A 16,281-nucleotide genomic window follows, 5' to 3' on the forward strand; every position below is an offset into this window, starting at 1 on the left:
GCGTGCTTAGAGCCTATAGGCTTAGTGCCTCCGGGGCGAAATAAATCATCCATCCATCCACTCGGCTCCTCACCTTGCTTGATTGAACCCCTACCATCCACCACACGCCACCACCATCCAGTTGCACCATCACTGGTTTCACCCACAATGGCCTCCACCACCAACAACAACGATACCACCGCCCTGGAAACTATCTGTCGCCGCGCCGTCGCTGACCCCTCCACTTGGCCTCCCATCAACAACAGCGATACCACCGACATGGAAGCTCTCTATCGCCGTGCCGTCGCCGACGCCTCCTCACTCACCCAAGGCGAAATCAACCTAATTTTTGGCTGGGTCTCGCCCGAGGAAGACGAACATATCTGCCGTACAAAAGCGAATGGAAAGACACGCGCCGAGCTTATCGCCATCGCCGCGACAAATCCAGAGCAGCTAACAAGAGTCGAAAGCGAACTTGTCCAGCGGAGTGTGCCTTTTCTCATCGAGCTTCGGAGGGAGGCACAAAACCCAAACGGGTCTCCGCCTGATATGATAGAGGTGATCGACCGCGGCCAACAGTTCATAGCATTGGCTCAGGCGAAAAGGAAAATCCCTTTGTATAAGGAGGCCCTTCAAGCTGTTTGGAATTCGCTTGACGACCAGGAAAGGCTTGCGATTATTGCTGCAGGAGAACAGTCCTCGCAAATCATGGATGAGGAATGGGCTGAGGCCGATCGTAAAACTCCGCGCAGGATACAGCAAACTGACCAGGTGCCGGAATTTTCGAGAGATTAAACGGGCTTGTAGGGGAGGTTCTAAGGGGTTATGCAAAAACGGGTAGTTAACGGACGGCGAGAATGTGTTGCACTTAATATAGACTATTAATGTGTCTTCTACCTTATTACCATTGTTGATGCGTCGATTAAGCAACCCCTTGTTGTGAGAGATTGCAACTCCAAAAACTGCGGCGAGATGGATGGAAAGAAATATAGGGGAAATAGGGCTTTTGTGTGGTGCTCCTGGTGCCCATTCTCCCATTCCATTCCACCCACCCCACGAGTGCCAAGAATATGCCAAACCCACCAGCCACGTTGAGATCGTCCATCGCGACCCAGGAACTTGTTTAGCCAAGAGAATTACACATGCGCTCGTTTCATCGATAACGGTGTCGCACTCAATCAAGCTGCAAGTCGTTCTTACCGATTTACGGAGCCGCTCTCGGCTGTGATATTTACCTACATGTATGCACCGTTACGAAGAGCCCAAAAAACAAAACCTGCCAACCTGACTGGACTTGAATCCATTACACGAGGAAGCTGATCAGTGCGAACGGCGGGTTTCATTGTTTCAACCTGGTAAAAAAATGCGGGCAAGGACCGTGTGTCGATAGGTGCTCGACCCAACGCTAAACTCGGTGATGGCTTCAAGTCCCAAGACGTTGGTATTCGAGATGGGACCAGTGCAGCAGTACAACTGCACATGCCCCATCCCGGGGTACCCTAAGGTGCCCAAGTCCTATTCTCGACCACCGATCAAGATGAAGCCCAGCATGTTGCTCCATCGAAAATCTGGGGTTCTGGGGCTGGGGATTTCCCCGCTATCTCCCATCCTCGGAGACACCCAAAAAGGAAGGGCTTCCGCGGTTAAAGCTGCCTGCCCCACGCCCACGCGCCTCCTTGGCTGCGAAGCTGCAACCGAGAACAGGCTGGCACCAAAAACCGCTCTCGGGATCTGGCCCGGGATCCGCAACGGCAGTTTCTTCGGGAATTTGGCAGCCTCATCGAAGCATGGATTCCTTGCACTGCATACCTGCCAAGGAACCTGGGGAAGACGGTCGGAGAGCCATGGACAGCTCTCCACGAACTTAAAACCTCTCTGTCCTCCACCCGGGCTGTCAGATCTTGTCATTTTGTTCTCCAGCCACAAACTCAACCCCTTGATCGATAAACAACGGAGCGGTACGACAGACGATGACCACAGACTTCGAGAAGGCCCAAGCTGGGCCGACTTCTGAGAAAGCCAGCTCGGCTGAAGTCGAGAATGGTGTTGCGGGTGTTGCCCTCGATGCCGAGATCAACAAGAAACTCCTGAGGAGGATTGATTGGCGTGTGATGCCAGTAGTGAGTATTGCCCTTTTACTGGGACTATACCAGTGGGACATCCTAACAAGTCCGGAATCCAGCTGTGCTTCACCTACGCCCTCCAGTTCTACGACAAGGCGCTTCTCAGCCAGGCCGCCATCTTTGGCCTCCGCAAGGACCTCGGCCTCGAAGACGGCCTCAAGTACTCCTGGGCCTCGCTAATCTTCTACTTCGGCTACATGGCGGGGACCTACCCCGTCTCTCTGCTCGCCCAAAAATACTCGACGCGCATCGTCATCACCGTCATCTGCCTCCTCTGGTCCATCGTCGTGCTCACCACCCCGGCCTGCCGCGACTACAAAGACTTCCTCATCAACCGCTTCTTCCTCGGCCTCATCGAAGCCGGCGTCTCGCCCATCTTCATGCTGGTCGTCGGGCTCTGGTACACGCACGCGGAGCAGATCTCGCGGTCCAGCTGGTGGTATTCCTTCAGCGGCGGCTCGCTGCTGGTCTCGCCGCTCATCAACTACGGCATGGGCCACATCCAGGGCGGCCGCATGCAGCCGTGGCAGTACATGTACTTCATCGCAGGCGGCGTGACCGCCCTCTGGGCCGTCGCCCTATGGTGGGTGTTCCCGGACACGCCGCAGAATGCCAAGGGCTTCTCAGAGGAGGAGCGCGCCCTGCTGATGGAGCGCGTGCGCGGGAACAATGCGGGGGCCCGAGAATAAGACGTTCAAGTGGTACCAGGTCGCCGAGGCCATGAAGGACTACCAGATGTGGGGGATTTGTGTGCTGTCGATCGTGTCGACGACGGGGTCGGGGGCTGTTACCGTGTTTGCGCCCATTGTGTTCAACGGCATGGGGTTCACTATCTTTGAGTCGCTGCTGCTGAACCTGCCGATTGGTGCCCTGGCGTTTATTTGCATTCTCGGGTCTGGGTACCTCGGCCGGTTTGTGCCAAACTCGCGGTTTCACATCATCTCGGGGTCGTGTCTCCCGGTTATCTTGGGGTGCGCCTTGCTGTAAGTCTTCCGACGTGGCCCGGTGAGAGACACCATGCATGCGGTGATGGTAGTACTGACTCGGGGACCCCAACAGCTGGCAACTTCCCTCTTCCAACACGGCCGGTCGTATCGTCGGGTACTACCTGATCAACTTCTTCTCTTCGGCGTGGGTGCAGTGCATCGGCCTCGGCACGTCCAACGTGGCCGGCCACACCAAGAAAGCCGTTTATGCGGCCGCGACCTTCATTGCATACTCGATCGGTAACATTATCGGGCCCCTCATGTTTGATGCGTAAGTTCTCATGGCCTCCTCCAATCAACAGCTGCTAACATGCAGCCAGATCGTATGCCCCCCGCTATGACAAGAGTTTCACCGGCGTTATGATCTGCTTCGTCGTCTGCTTCTTCTGCTCCGAAATCCTTCGGTTCTTCCTCGTGAGGGAGAACAAGAACCGTGAGGCGCAGTATGGTCCACCTGATGATGCCCAAGGGTTGGAGGACTTTACGGATAGGGAGAATAAGTCGTTTAGATACCACCTGTAATGATAGGTGTGAATGATTGGGGCGTCAATACAGCGAATCATAGGGGTCACCCCTCATCTACTGGATACGGGAGCTTGATTGCGTTCTGCAGGTGTTGGATGGCCCCGCAACCTGTCTCACAGCACGGGAAGTGAGGGCGGCTGATGGCGGCCCGCTGCGCTGCAACGCACTATCGTGAACACCGCATTTTCATTTGTCGCGGCATCCTTCGGCATCGCTGACTGTGCAATGAAATTCAGCGGCTGCCACGGCGATACAACAGCCCCTTATCGTCGGACTGCACGTGGTTAACCGACACAACGCATCACGCTTTTCTCGCTTATGAGGCGACCTGTGGGGAAGGCGAGCAGGCAAACAACCAAATGAGAGGCATCTGGGAGGCGATAATTTCTGTCTTTCCGAGTCTGCCTCGTCCAGACTCCAGATCATGAATGAAACTGCGTAACTATGGCCAATGAACGCCAAACAGCTGATTTGTGCGAACAACGCGGCCTATTACATGGTTATTTTGGTGCCCTTGCAAAAAAAGCGTCTGCGTTGCAACTCCGACTTCCATCGGCGCGAAAACGTTTAGGGTTCACAAATGGGCTCCCTCCCGCTCCCAGCACATGATTTTTTCCGATGGAGCCGGAAACCAAAATGTGTGTGCGGTTCCGGGCCTCCCCGTCCCCATTGGTTGGTGCTGACAGAGGGCAAGAAGAGGCACGGCCGCCTCCTCGCTGTGCCGCCGATATGCAGGCGCCGGAAGAGGCAACCAACCGCTTGTGACGCACTTGGCGGCCGCTGTCCAGAGCCCAGACCTCCAAACTGCGCAGTCTGGGTTGGGTATGTTTTCGGTGAGGAGAGAGTCCCGCCGAAAAAAGATGGTGTGCAGGCTGCCTGCGACGCGCACGACGTCACTCACGGCCGACCTGATGTTTGCTCGGACAAGGCCACCATTTTTTTCTCCCTTGCTGCCTTGTCCCGGTGACGCGTACCTGGTGGTCCGGTTTCTTTGGTCATCTGCCCGGACTTGTCCCACGCTGGAGTTTTCGTCTCAACCTTGAGAGTCTGTTATGTGTGAGTGAAACATCTGCGCCGGTAAGAGAGAAGTCGGCCGCCGCTTGTTGGGCCATTCCACGTGTTTCTTGTTTCTGACGGGGGAGGCAAGGGTATGGGCGTATGAACCGTGTTGTCGTCTGTGCTACTCAACCAAAACACGTCCGTCGGCTGCAGATTCTCCTCCAACCCGCAGCCGCTGCAGCCGCGAGTCGTATGCGAATTGTAGTGTCCTCGATCGGACCCGGCAGTCTGGAAATCGGAGCCCTCTGGATGGCTGTGATCCCTGCGAATGGTTCCTTCAACTTTGTGGTGGCTCAGGCCGCAGCGGAATGGGAAAATGGTGGGTCCAAATTGGGCGTTTTTCTGGGGTAGGCGGGATTTTATTGGCCGCCTTGCGCCTCCGCCACAGTATGACATTGGTCACTCACTCACCCACTCACCCCCCCCCCGCGCACTCATCCTTGTTGCGGCTGCTGGCAGTGTTGCTTGACCCTGGTGCAGTGCCGCATTTTCCCTGCATCTGCAAGGGACTGCTGCAGTCTCCATCCCATGGATCTTGCAGCGGCCCGCATGGCTCCCTCAACTGCTGGTGCTGGGGTTAAGTGTTTGATGCATAAAACCGATCGAGCTTTCTCCTTTTTCGGATTTTGACTTGCAACCAGTCAACCAGCATCAAGCCATCTGTTCACATATAAAATCAGCGTTTTGTATCCCGTCCTCCACCCCAGACACCGTGTATCCTGCAACGTCTCAAATCCCCAACTCTGTCTGCCTAGACCCACGTTTAAAACCTCGACGCGTCCGCCGCGCTCGGTCCTCAACACGCTTGAGAACTTCACTTTTTACCGCATCGCGTTCCACCTCCACAATGCCTTACTCAGACGCCTCATACAACTACTACTCGGGCCCCTCCGAGGTCCTCACCGACGACTCCCGAAAATGCCAGGTTGAGGGTTGCAACAAGAAGCACGCCTTCAGCCGGCCGGACGGGGACAAGAAGGTGTACTCGAAATACTGCTCCAACCGTGCGTTTGTTTACCCGCTCTCCACGTCAAAGACCACCGCGGCTAACACACGCCAGACACCTGCGAGAAGACTTACCCCGGCGAGGTGGACTATCACTGCAAGAACCCCAGGTCTTCGAACGAGCGATACTGCTCACTCCGTAAGTCGCACTCATCCACACAGTTGCCCGAAGTCGATGCTAACAAACCCCGGCAGACTTGACATGCGGTGAACCCGGCTGCAAGAAGATGGGCGAGCACTATGGCGTGCGCGAGCACGTCCGGTGGTTCTGCGCTTCTCGTATGTTCCCCCATCCCCAACATCCCTCCACCACCACCTCCAGACTCCCATAACTAACATCCCCTCTCCCCAGACCGCTGCACATCTTCCGAATGCCGTCTCCGCGCCACCGACCGCACCCAGCAGCGCTGCACGGCCCACATCATCCTCTGCAACGTCCCCAACTGCACCCGCCCGGCCCACCAACACCGCGACGGCCGCCTCGACGCAACCTGCGCAGCGCACTACGGCACCCAACTCTGCGAATGGGCGGCCGGCTGCACACGGCGCGCCTCGGCCGGCCGCTCCTCCTCCCCCTCCACATCCTCATCATCCAAATCCCCGCAGTACTGCGCCTCGCACCAATGCCGCACGCCCCTCTGCGAGCGCCCCCGCGCCATCTCCCGCTCCTCCCCCTCCCCCTCCTCCCGCGACATCCTCGACCACTGCGAGCTGCACACCTGCCGGACCTCGGGTTGCCGCGGCGAGGTGCACACGCTGGTGGACTACTGCGCGCGGCACGCGTGCGCGGGGGTGGGGTGCGGCCGGGGGGGGCGCGGCGCCGACCCGGCCACCGCGGCCGGGTCGCTGCTGGCGGTGGGGCTGGACCGGGACCTGTGCGCGGTGCATGCACAGGCGGGCCAGCGGCGGGCGGTGTCGCTGAATGCGGGGGAGATTGGGCTGGATTGGGATGAGTTGAGGGGACGGTTTGAGATGGGGGAGGGGGGCCGGAGGGAGAGGGAGAGGAAGCGGTTGAGTGATGATTTGGAGAGGATGAGGAGGAGGGAGAGGGAGTTGGAGGAGGATTTGGAGAGGGCGGAGAGGAGGAGGGGCTTGGACCGTGAGGCGATGGATCGGTTGCAGAGGGATTTTCAGGCGTGGAATGGCGTGTCGGAGTGGGACTCGAGGCGGTTGTAAAGGGGGTTTCGGGGCAGCTTTCATTCTTGCTCAGATTAGGTTTCTTTTGTTGGTGGGGATTTCCTATGTCGGTTTTGGGTTGGGGGCCTGGGAGTGGGCGGTTGGATCGGTGATACCCGGGCATTGGTGGGATGGGGCTGGTTTACATGCATAATTAGCGGATCTGGATATGGGAAGGAGTTCCGGTTGGATTCTGATTTTGAGACACCATGTTTTCGGCAACTGCTTTGCGCTTCGGTTTGGGTCACTCGAGTTGGGGGGAATTTGCTTCCTATCGGCGATGGACTAGAATAGAGCGACAGACAGAAAAACAAAAAAAACATTGCTTTGGTCTGGGCTTCCTGACTGATTGTGACTCGTGAGATGCTTTGACGTTTGGGGTTTAATTACACCGTCAACCCTTTCCGGACTCAAGATGGCCAACGATCTACTGCATTGGTTCAAGTCATGTTGCAGTGTACGACCCGACGAAAGCGCAGTCCAGCCAAAACCTCAGCAAGAATGGAACGTGTCGGGCGCCGTACTCTGCCCTTAGGCCGAAATTCTCGACACCGTTGCATTATGAACGCTTGTTCTCAGGATTGTTGATGTGAAAATATCGGTTAGAAGAAACTAACTAACGTGATTGTTATACCTTATAGTCTACGTCCTAACTTTCTACGACACTTGGAAACCAACCCATCTCCAATTCAATCTAACCCCTATTGCCCCCGCCTCTTAAGAGTGTACCGATACGAGTAATGCCCCTTCACATCCTTCGCCATGACCCTCATAGCAACCACATCATTTGACTGCACTCCCCCCTCCACGATCCCCGCCTGCACCGCCAGTTCCGCGTACTTCTTCGCCCGCTTATCATCCCCAAGATAGTTGAAATTCAGCGCCGCCAGCTCATACGCCTCTGCCAACCTCACATGTAGCCGCTCCTCCTCATACAGCTTCAAAAACCGCTCAATGACCCCAAAGTCCACCTTCGAACTATCATGATTCCTCAGCTCCGCCCTCAACGCCACAATTTCCTTCAACCTTTTCTCCCCCTCTACCGCCTTCTCCCCCTTGACCCCACCCGGCGGACTGCACGCCTGGCACGGACACCCGCCCTCCACCCCCTTCTCCCCGCCCCGATGCCGCTTTACCCAGGCCGCCCGCTCGTCCCGCGCCAGGAAGGGATCGATGTAGCTCAGGGTGAGCTCCTCGCCGGGCTGGACGCGGCGGGCCACCGTGGCGCGCAGCGCGAACGACGCGTCCATGTGCGTGGCGACGTTGGGCCGGCAGTCGTGCTGGAAAGCCGCCGCTTCGGGGTAGTTGGCAAAGTGCCGCGAGTGGTCGTCGGCTGTTTGTTTGTGGGTGGCGTAGCCCAGGTCGAGCTCGAAGGGGTGCGCGTGCAGGATGGCTTCGACGGAGGGGTGGCGGGGCGTGCGTTGCGTGTTGAAGAGGGTGAGGGTGTGCGAGGGGAGGTAGGAGATGGCCGCTTCGAGGAGGCGGGTGCGTTCGGATTTTTTGGGGACTTGGTCGAAGAGGGATTTGTGCACGATGAGGATGGGGGAGGCAACTAGGAGGGGCTTGCCGCGGCGGATGGATTTGGTGGCGGTCAGGCCGGGGCCTTTGTGCGGGACTTCGGTGGTGGTCAAGGGGATGGGGTCTTCGAGGTATTTGTTCTCACCGCGGTTGAGGTGGTCTTCGATGCGCTCGAGCTTTTGGAACTCTTCGAACCTGGTCACGGCGACCAGGCCGCGCCCGTTGGCGATGCGTTGGTTGGTGTAGACGCAGAAGGCGCCGGAGCAGATCTTGGACTCCCACCAGCCTTCGACGGGGGGTGATTGGGGGGCAGTGCCATTGCCGGTGTAGATGTTGACCTTTTCAATTTGTTCGTAGGCCAGGCCATCCGCCGACCCTCCTTGCGGAGAGTCCGCTTTGGTGTCAGAATCCGCAAGGGCACAGCGTGTGAGCAGCCCGAGCACGAGCACTCGAGTCAGCGAGAGTGAGCTCCACGCCATATTGTGGAGATGCCAACGGGATGGTCCCTGGCCTGGGTCGTCTGATGGTAGCCTACTGAAGACAACAACGAAGAAGAACCTAGGTCGTAGTTTTGTGTGAACGGCCAAACCTTCGGGGTGCTTTACAGCGAGAGGAAAGCTCGCGTGGTTATGACGTTGCCACGGGTGGATGAGGCAACGTGGCCTAGATAGAATAAATCAACTGCCTATAGTGCTGTACGTTAAGCTAGCTCTGTAGCATTGCTCTGCAAACAAGACTTGGTAATGATTGGCGTTTCCAACTGCCTAAATCTGTTTGCCGGTGTTGTGCTACTTTACCCGAGCACTATGGAGCGCTCAAAGTCATGGGCAAAAGTCGGTCGGCTAAACCAAATGCTCTGCTTGACAAATGCTTAATTCATGGTACTGGTTCTATCATTGGCTGTGACAAACAAGTAAAACCCAACATCAATTATCGTGCATGTAAACTACCTTACCTAGGTACTACAAATGGGCCCCGGCATTGCATGCGAGCCTAAATCAGGTCAGATCCCCCGGCTTCTCCTCTCTCCCAAATCCTTTCCCTCCTACCTTGCGCTAGGTGCTGTGATTGCGCCATCAAGCTGAACCTGTCGGACTCAGGACGGAAACTGGCTCCCGTTCAGGGACCTGTCGAAAGGGTGTGTTGATTTGCCCCACTACCGCAATCTCCAACGCTGGAAGTCATACATGGGCCGTGGATACGGCCTAAAGACACATTGAACACCACATTCCTTCAAGCTGCCGCAGCCTCTTGTGAGATACCCTCGCCCCCAGCTGGGAACGGGTGAGTTGTTTCGGCCACTAGAAACGTGTACTCGAACCGTCTCAAGTTTGCAAGCCGGCCGTCTCTAATACACGCGCTCAGCAAGATCGCGAGGTCGTCTACCGGGATGTCGCTTGCCCCGACACAAAGGGACTCGAGATGGGGCGGAAACTTATTGACCAGCGCGGCATTATCCCCAGCGTGCCAATACCCAAACAGAAGTCGCAGTGACCGCAGAGCTTTGAAATGTGACAGTTGGTCTAGTTCTTTGATGTTCCGGGCACGGAGCGTACTACAGTCGAGGCCCAAGTTGCGGATAGTCTCCTTCAACGGCAGCAGGGCCTTCAGGAGGGCGTTGCAGAGAGCACAAAACAAACGAGGGGGGTAATCGACTCGCATACTCGAACTCGACCGAGCGGAACGGGTTGGCTTCGTTGGGGGAAACTGGACACCATTCTTCGTTACTCGATGTGATCAAAGGCAGGATGAGTTTGAGTTTCTGAATGGCGGAAAGATGGCACAAGGCCACGTCAATCAAGAGCGATCCGAATTGAGGCCATCGGCCGTTGCCTTTGAATGATAGATCGAGACCCAAGCGATATGCCTCTTGGACAAGAAAGTACCTCTGCGATTTGGAACAAGGAGAACAGGTGTAGTCGCTGTCGATGGTGAGGTCCCTGGCAAACGCTGCATGCTTGGGAAATCGGGAAAAATGCCGGAGAACTAGGATGAACGTGGCAGGATAGCAGATCGAAACGTTGACCCGTTGATAAAGCAGAGGGGCCGTGGTCGCGTTGAGGTGTTTGCAGGTTCCCGAGAGGTTCCCGAGGGCAGTGTGATGCACTAATGTGCTTTCCCAGGTGTCACCATAGGGCCTGGACTCGGAATTTTCGTTTTCGGCGTGAGCATGCAGAAGTCGATGAAATATCTGCCACTGGACCTCGACCGGCATCCCCAACAGAGAAGCCATCTTAAGCGTGGATTGAATCGCTTATTTGGAATGAATCTACAACCGAGTCGGTAGGTCGTGCAGCGCGAAGTGAAGTTGCCTAAATGCAACTTGATTCATGGACTAGGAAAGAGTACCTAAACGCTGAGAAATGTAGGTTGTGAAAGGGTGAATTGGGAATAGGTCTTACTCGGGTGTGCAGAACGACAGACGGTGGTAAGAAATCACCCTCAACTAAACGATTCGGTTGAGGGCACAAGTGAAGGAGGCTGGAACACTGGGAAGTTGGCTGACAGGATTGAACCTGTTCTTAATGAAAGACGCGAAATTCGTTCCGCGCGAATACGCGCCACTGTCCGGGACGGCATGATTCATGTTCATTCAATGCGTCATTGATCTGGGACATGTTTGGGAATATTGAACTGTTCTAACCGCAAACATTGGTTATTGGAGAAATTTTTGATGATGATAAGTCGGATCAAGGTGGTAGGCTTTGTGATCTTGTTCACTGATCGCCATTAACTAACTACCACAAAAATCAACTAGTTAACGTTACCTAATAATACAGGGCACCGCCAATACGACGCTTGCGGGCACCGGTCTCACTCTGACATGGGAAGACCGTCCTCCGAAGGAGAGCAAGTGGCTGGACGACTGCTAGGTACCACCTAATCAGAAAAAACATACATGATATCCTTGGCCGTCTCTGCACGGCCTCGGTGTTTAGTTTGGCACGTGGTGTTCGCAACTCTTCGGAGTGGCCTAGCCCAATGATTCGCCGAACCGGAAACCTACCCAAGATAAGAGAGCGCCCCAAAAACATGTAACTTGGCTCTTCAACTACACTAGATACCTTATGCGGTTAGGTATTCTTGGGAAGCCTTGTTTCCTTGTTTCATCAACTCCTTCCCTCCATTGGTTAGTTCTTGAAAATGAAACTCAACTTTGGTTCGTTGCACTCTTCGGGGTTGAGTCGGGTCATCAAGTCTCCTGCTGTGCCGCTTGTTGACAGCCGAGGCTAGACTCCACAGAGAGATCAGTTGCCCAACCAAGCAACTGAATCGGCGGCCGCCCCTGTCTTCCAGGAATAGCTCACCTTGGCAGACGCAACATCATGGGGTTGGAGAGCCGGCGATCGTGACGCGCCTCTCTTGGCAGGTTATGCATCAGGTTGTTGATCGAGTCGTTCAGCCTAACCGCGCCGGACGAGCTGAGAACGACCCCCTCGGGCAGAGTGTTCGCTTGACCCTGCCAAGGAAGGTAATGATAAGCCGCCAAGGTGTTGACCGATGGGCGACAGGAGGCTAGGGAGCATCCCGTCTGCAAGAGGGTACCCGTGGCATGTGCAGAAAGGTCTAGTGGGTTGAATTTGCTACTTAGCGGCGGGGGTTACTGGAATGGTGGCGTCCAGGATGAGGGAACTAGGTGTATAAAGGGGCCAGACCTCCACAGGCCCAAACCAGTCCGGTCTCGAGCCACACCATCACGATCGACCAACCAGTCTCCGCAACCCGCTACGATGCAGTTCAAGGCTTTTCTCCTCCTAACGGCCACGGCCACCATGGCCGCCGTCAACGAGCCCTGCGTTGGGTCCGGCGGCAGAGCGGGTAACCCGACCCCAAACCCACCCCATCAAGATCATCACTGACGTTCTGTAGGCGTCTGCATCTCCACCGCCAACTGCGCGTCCGCCGGCGGCGTTAGCATCTCCGGGGCCTGCCCCGCCGACGCCTCCAACATCAAGTGCTGCACCAAGGCGTCCTGCGCTAACGGTAGCGCGGGCAACTGCCGCTGGTCGAGCGACTGCGCGGGGACCTCGGTCGCCAACAAGTGCCCGGGCCCGTCCCAGATGAAGTGCTGCTCCTCGAGCGCCTCGGGCTTCGGCGGATACAGCGCCCCCGCCTTCCCCGCCGTCGGCGCCTGCAAGTCGGTCGCCGTGGAGGGCGCCAAGAAGGTCGTCGCCGCGTGGAAGGGCCGCGTCAGGCAGATCTACTGCACCAGGGACTGTGCCTGCCCCGGCACGTCGGATCACTGCTGTGGCAAGGCAATTGACTTTATGTGCTCGGATGGCGGTGGTGTAAGTTTGTGTCGTTGAGTGGAAACGGGGCAGATGCTGATACCATCTAGGTTCCTACCTCGTCCGGCCGTCAGATCGCTGAGTGGGTGATGAATAACCGCGGCACGCTCAACCTCAAGTATGTGATTTGGGGTCAGCGCATTTGGAACCCCTCGGTCGACGGCGTCAAGGCGTGGACCAGCTGGCGCGCCATGGAGGACAGAGGCGACATCACCCAGAACCACTGGTAAGTCTCGAAATGTTGCAAGCGTATTCGTATTCTGGACGTATTGCTGAAGAAATGCACCTAGGGACCATGTTCATGTCAGCTTCAAATAGATGACGCTATCGATACTGATGATGACTGATCTAGATGAGATCAATGATTGCCAAGTTATGTATCTTAGGGTTGGGTGATGCGTGTCTGAAATAAAAACCATCGCTTTTCCAGTTCGGCCATGTCCCTTGCAATTTCCAGGACCATAATGTCAGAATATCGGGGTGGCGGCTTCGGATATGAAGAAAACGGGGCATGTTTAGCTTAACCATCACTTCTCATTTCGACGGGTAAAAACCCCAAGGGGACCCACATGTCGGAGTCTGAACGAGGACACACCGAAAAATACAACGGACGCGGAACAAGCGCGGACAACAACCATACTTGATTGCCTGATTGGACCAGTGAATCCCGTATTCTGACACATAATGCCGTTGTGGAAGCCCAAATCATCCTGTGGGGACTGGATTGTCTCCGTTTATCCACCCGAAATGTGGAACTTCGCGTGGTGAGCTAAGCGAGTCCTCCCTCAGCTTCTGCAGCCGTCGGAAGCCGCGCCAAGGAGTCTTCCGAAGGCTTGGCGCGGAGTTGTGCGACCAGGGCCTTGTCGGAGCTGCCGTTGCCCCGCCGTGAGCTCCTTCCTATCTGACGGCAAGCTTGGGCACCTTCCCGTATCGGCCGCTGCCCCTCATTCCGATGATGCAAAACTTCGCTTCTCTTTTCAGGATATTCCGCCCCTCTCGACTCTTCCCTCCAATACCACGACGGACCGTGAGCAGCTTCCGAACTATGGACTACAACACCATTCTGCAGGGGAAATACCCCGCCAAGCGACATGCTAAGCGCGTTGTCGATTACATCCGCACCAAAGTGCCCGATGCGACCGGCGTGCTCTACCTCGAGAGTCGCATGACCAAGTTGCTCGAGGACAATGACGAGCCTGAGCCGTTTCGGTATGGCGACCCATAAGCCCTCGCGCCTTTCTCGTCAGCTAAAACCAACAACCCAGTCAGCGCCGCTTCTTCTATTACTTGACCGGTTGCCCGCTCGCCGACTCATTCGTGGTCCACGATATCGACTCGGCCAAGACCACCCTCTTCATCCCTCCCATCGACCCCGAGAGCGTCATCTGGTCCGGCTTGCCCGTCTCCGCCGAGGAGGCCTTACAAAGGTTCGACGTGGACGAGGTCAAGTACACTACCGAGATTAATGCCGAGTTGGCCCATTCTGGTGCTCAGAAGAGCCAGTCGACCGTCTTTGCCATCCCCGGCCAGGTCTCAGATCACGTCACCTTCCTCGGCTTCGACAACAAGAACTTTGCCGTACTCAAGGAGGCCATCGAGGTCAGCCGGGTGGTCAAGGATGAGTTCGAGCTCGCCATGATGGCCAAAGCCAACGCTATCGGCGCCGACGCCCATCACGCCGTCATGAGGAAGGTCAGGCATGCCAAGAACGAGCGCGAGCTCGAAGCCGAGTTCATTGCTCAGTCCATCGCTGCCGGTGCACCCAACCAGTCGTACCACGGCATCTTTGCTGCGGGCAGGGCTGGTGCCACACTGCATTATGTGCACAACAATGCGCCACTGGCGGGTAAGCTGAACCTACTACTCGATGGCGGTCCGGAGTGGGACTGCTACGCCTCGGATGTCACTCGGACATTCCCAATCAACGGCAAATTCACCAAGGAGAGCAGGGCTATCTACGATATTGTGCTCAGGATGCAGCTGGAGAGTATCGCGGCGCTAAAAGAGGATGTTCTCTGGGACGACGTGCACCTTCTGGCGCACAAGGTTGCCATCGATGGCTTGCTGGGACTCGGCATTCTAAAGGGTGACAAGGAGGAGATCCTGGCAAATCGGACGAGTGTGGCCTTCTTCCCCCACGGCTTGGGACACTATCTCGGGATGGACACCCACGACACCGGCGGCAACCCCAACTACGCCGACACGGACACCCTTTTTCGGTATCTGCGCGTCAGGGGGAAGGTTCCGGAGGGCAGTGTGGTGACGGTTGAGCCGGGGATTTACTTCTGCAGCTTCATCATTGAACCGTACCTGAAGGATCCTAAGCATGCCAAGTATATCGACACCAAGGTCCTTGAGAAGTATTGGGATGTTGGTGGCGTCCGGTAAGTTGATTATTCTGGAGGATGGTGCTGTAGCTAACTCGGTGCAGCATTGAGGACAACCTGGTTATTACCAAGGGTGGTGCCGACAACCTGACCACCGTGATCAAGGACCCTGATGAGATCGAGAGGATCATTTCCAGCAGCTAAATGTGCACTCATTAATCCTTCATTACCGTTTCGCTTACTATTTAGAAATGTAAAAACGGAACGAGTCCCAGAAGAACGTCAGGCCAACAGCCGGCGTAACGTCATTTCCAACAATACCATCATATTATCATGGCTGTTCAAAGTGCTCCGCATTGGATACAGGCAGGAAGGCAACCTAATCAATATACAACTGCATGATTTGTTATTGGTTCTCGCAAACAATCATTCACACTGCTAACGTCAAGGGTGACCATGTACATATGCGACCGCGTCCAAACAACCCTCACTTCTTCATGCCCATCATCTGCTCATCCGACGGCTCCGCATACGTACCCGGCGGCTTAGCCTTGCGCGTCCTCTCCCCCAGGATATTGCTCTTATCAATCGCCTCGCGCTCATCCTGCTCTGCAACCAGCACAAAAGTTCATCAGTATCTTCTCCCGGTTGATTGACAATGAGGTGGGGCGTGTGTTAAGTGAACCACGGCGGTGAGATGCTAAGCATTCATAACGTACCAAGCTGCTTATCCGTATCCGCCCGACCGGGCTTCATGGGATCGTCCACGGGGGCGTCGTCGTCTACCACGGGCACGGCCTCGGTTCCGCGGGTCTTGTAGGACGGATCGTTGACCTGGCCTGGGGGCGCCTCACGAGGGAGGTTGGCGCCGAGCTTCTCGTCGGATTGGTAAGGGGCTGCTTCGGTCATGGTTTTGAGAGGTAATGGGTGTTTTTGTTTTTGTTGGGCGGGGTGAGGGGGTTGGGATGCTCGATTTGCTCTCCCACTTCAGAGACGGGACGAAGATTGAAGCCATATATACATAGAGGAGGGCGAGTTGGGCCCCACGTTCCATGACGACACTGTGGCGGGCATACATGCTATTGGTACCTTATAGTGTGTGAGTGGTCATGATTCGAGGCAGTGACGTTATTGAGGTACTAGGGGGCGTCATGTTGCTCGAGGGCAACGTTTGGTTGGTGGTGTGGTGGATTCGATTCTTCGAATAAGCAATTACCTTCCAGCCAATCGCCGATAAGAAGATAATACTTGTGTAGGGCCTAAACATCAATGCTTTGTCGGATCATTCGGATGT

At 55.9% G+C, this 16,281-nt stretch overlaps 7 protein-coding genes across 7 annotated transcripts; 4 read left to right on the plus strand and 3 right to left on the minus strand.

Moving 5' to 3' along the window:
• Nucleotides 1-147: 147 nt before the first annotated feature.
• On the plus strand, nt 148-774 carry CHGG_03595 (uncharacterized protein; the record flags this gene model as incomplete). Its single annotated transcript, XM_001230110.1, has 1 exon — nt 148-774. The coding sequence occupies one exon, from the start codon at nt 148-150 to the stop codon at nt 772-774; it is 627 nt and encodes a 208-aa protein (XP_001230111.1).
• A 1,175-nt stretch (nt 775-1,949) lies between these two features.
• Nucleotides 1,950-3,610, plus strand: CHGG_03596 (uncharacterized protein; the record flags this gene model as incomplete). Its single annotated transcript, XM_001230111.1, has 5 exons — nt 1,950-2,099; nt 2,162-2,758; nt 2,811-3,085; nt 3,162-3,359; nt 3,409-3,610. The coding sequence occupies 5 exons, from the start codon at nt 1,950-1,952 to the stop codon at nt 3,608-3,610; spliced, it is 1,422 nt and encodes a 473-aa protein (XP_001230112.1).
• A 1,909-nt stretch (nt 3,611-5,519) lies between these two features.
• CHGG_03597 (uncharacterized protein) lies at nt 5,520-6,853 on the plus strand (the record flags this gene model as incomplete). The annotated part of the gene is made up of 4 exons (XM_001230112.1): nt 5,520-5,676; nt 5,733-5,816; nt 5,873-5,956; nt 6,030-6,853. 4 exons carry the CDS (start codon nt 5,520-5,522, stop codon nt 6,851-6,853), a joined length of 1,149 nt encoding a protein of 382 aa, XP_001230113.1.
• Nucleotides 6,854-7,554: 701 nt separating this feature from the next.
• Nucleotides 7,555-8,850, minus strand: CHGG_03598 (uncharacterized protein; the record flags this gene model as incomplete). The annotated part of the gene is made up of 1 exon (XM_001230113.1): nt 7,555-8,850. One exon carries the CDS (start codon nt 8,848-8,850, stop codon nt 7,555-7,557), a length of 1,296 nt encoding a protein of 431 aa, XP_001230114.1.
• Nucleotides 8,851-9,926: 1,076 nt separating this feature from the next.
• On the minus strand, nt 9,927-10,604 carry CHGG_03599 (uncharacterized protein; the record flags this gene model as incomplete). Its single annotated transcript, XM_001230114.1, has 1 exon — nt 9,927-10,604. The coding sequence occupies one exon, from the start codon at nt 10,602-10,604 to the stop codon at nt 9,927-9,929; it is 678 nt and encodes a 225-aa protein (XP_001230115.1).
• A 1,540-nt stretch (nt 10,605-12,144) lies between these two features.
• On the plus strand, nt 12,145-15,191 carry CHGG_03600 (uncharacterized protein; the record flags this gene model as incomplete). The annotated part of the gene is made up of 7 exons (XM_001230115.1): nt 12,145-12,190; nt 12,242-12,660; nt 12,711-12,886; nt 13,322-13,424; nt 13,730-13,869; nt 13,926-15,020; nt 15,092-15,191. The coding sequence occupies 7 exons, from the start codon at nt 12,145-12,147 to the stop codon at nt 15,189-15,191; spliced, it is 2,079 nt and encodes a 692-aa protein (XP_001230116.1).
• Nucleotides 15,192-15,474: 283 nt separating this feature from the next.
• On the minus strand, nt 15,475-15,896 carry CHGG_03601 (uncharacterized protein; the record flags this gene model as incomplete). The annotated part of the gene is made up of 2 exons (XM_001230116.1): nt 15,475-15,596; nt 15,707-15,896. 2 exons carry the CDS (start codon nt 15,894-15,896, stop codon nt 15,475-15,477), a joined length of 312 nt encoding a protein of 103 aa, XP_001230117.1.
• Nucleotides 15,897-16,281: the final 385 nt, after the last annotated feature.

This window comes from Chaetomium globosum, genomic scaffold (assembly GCF_000143365.1).
Source record: "Chaetomium globosum CBS 148.51 scaffold_2 genomic scaffold, whole genome shotgun sequence".
Classification (NCBI taxonomy): domain Eukaryota; kingdom Fungi; phylum Ascomycota; class Sordariomycetes; order Sordariales; family Chaetomiaceae; genus Chaetomium; species Chaetomium globosum.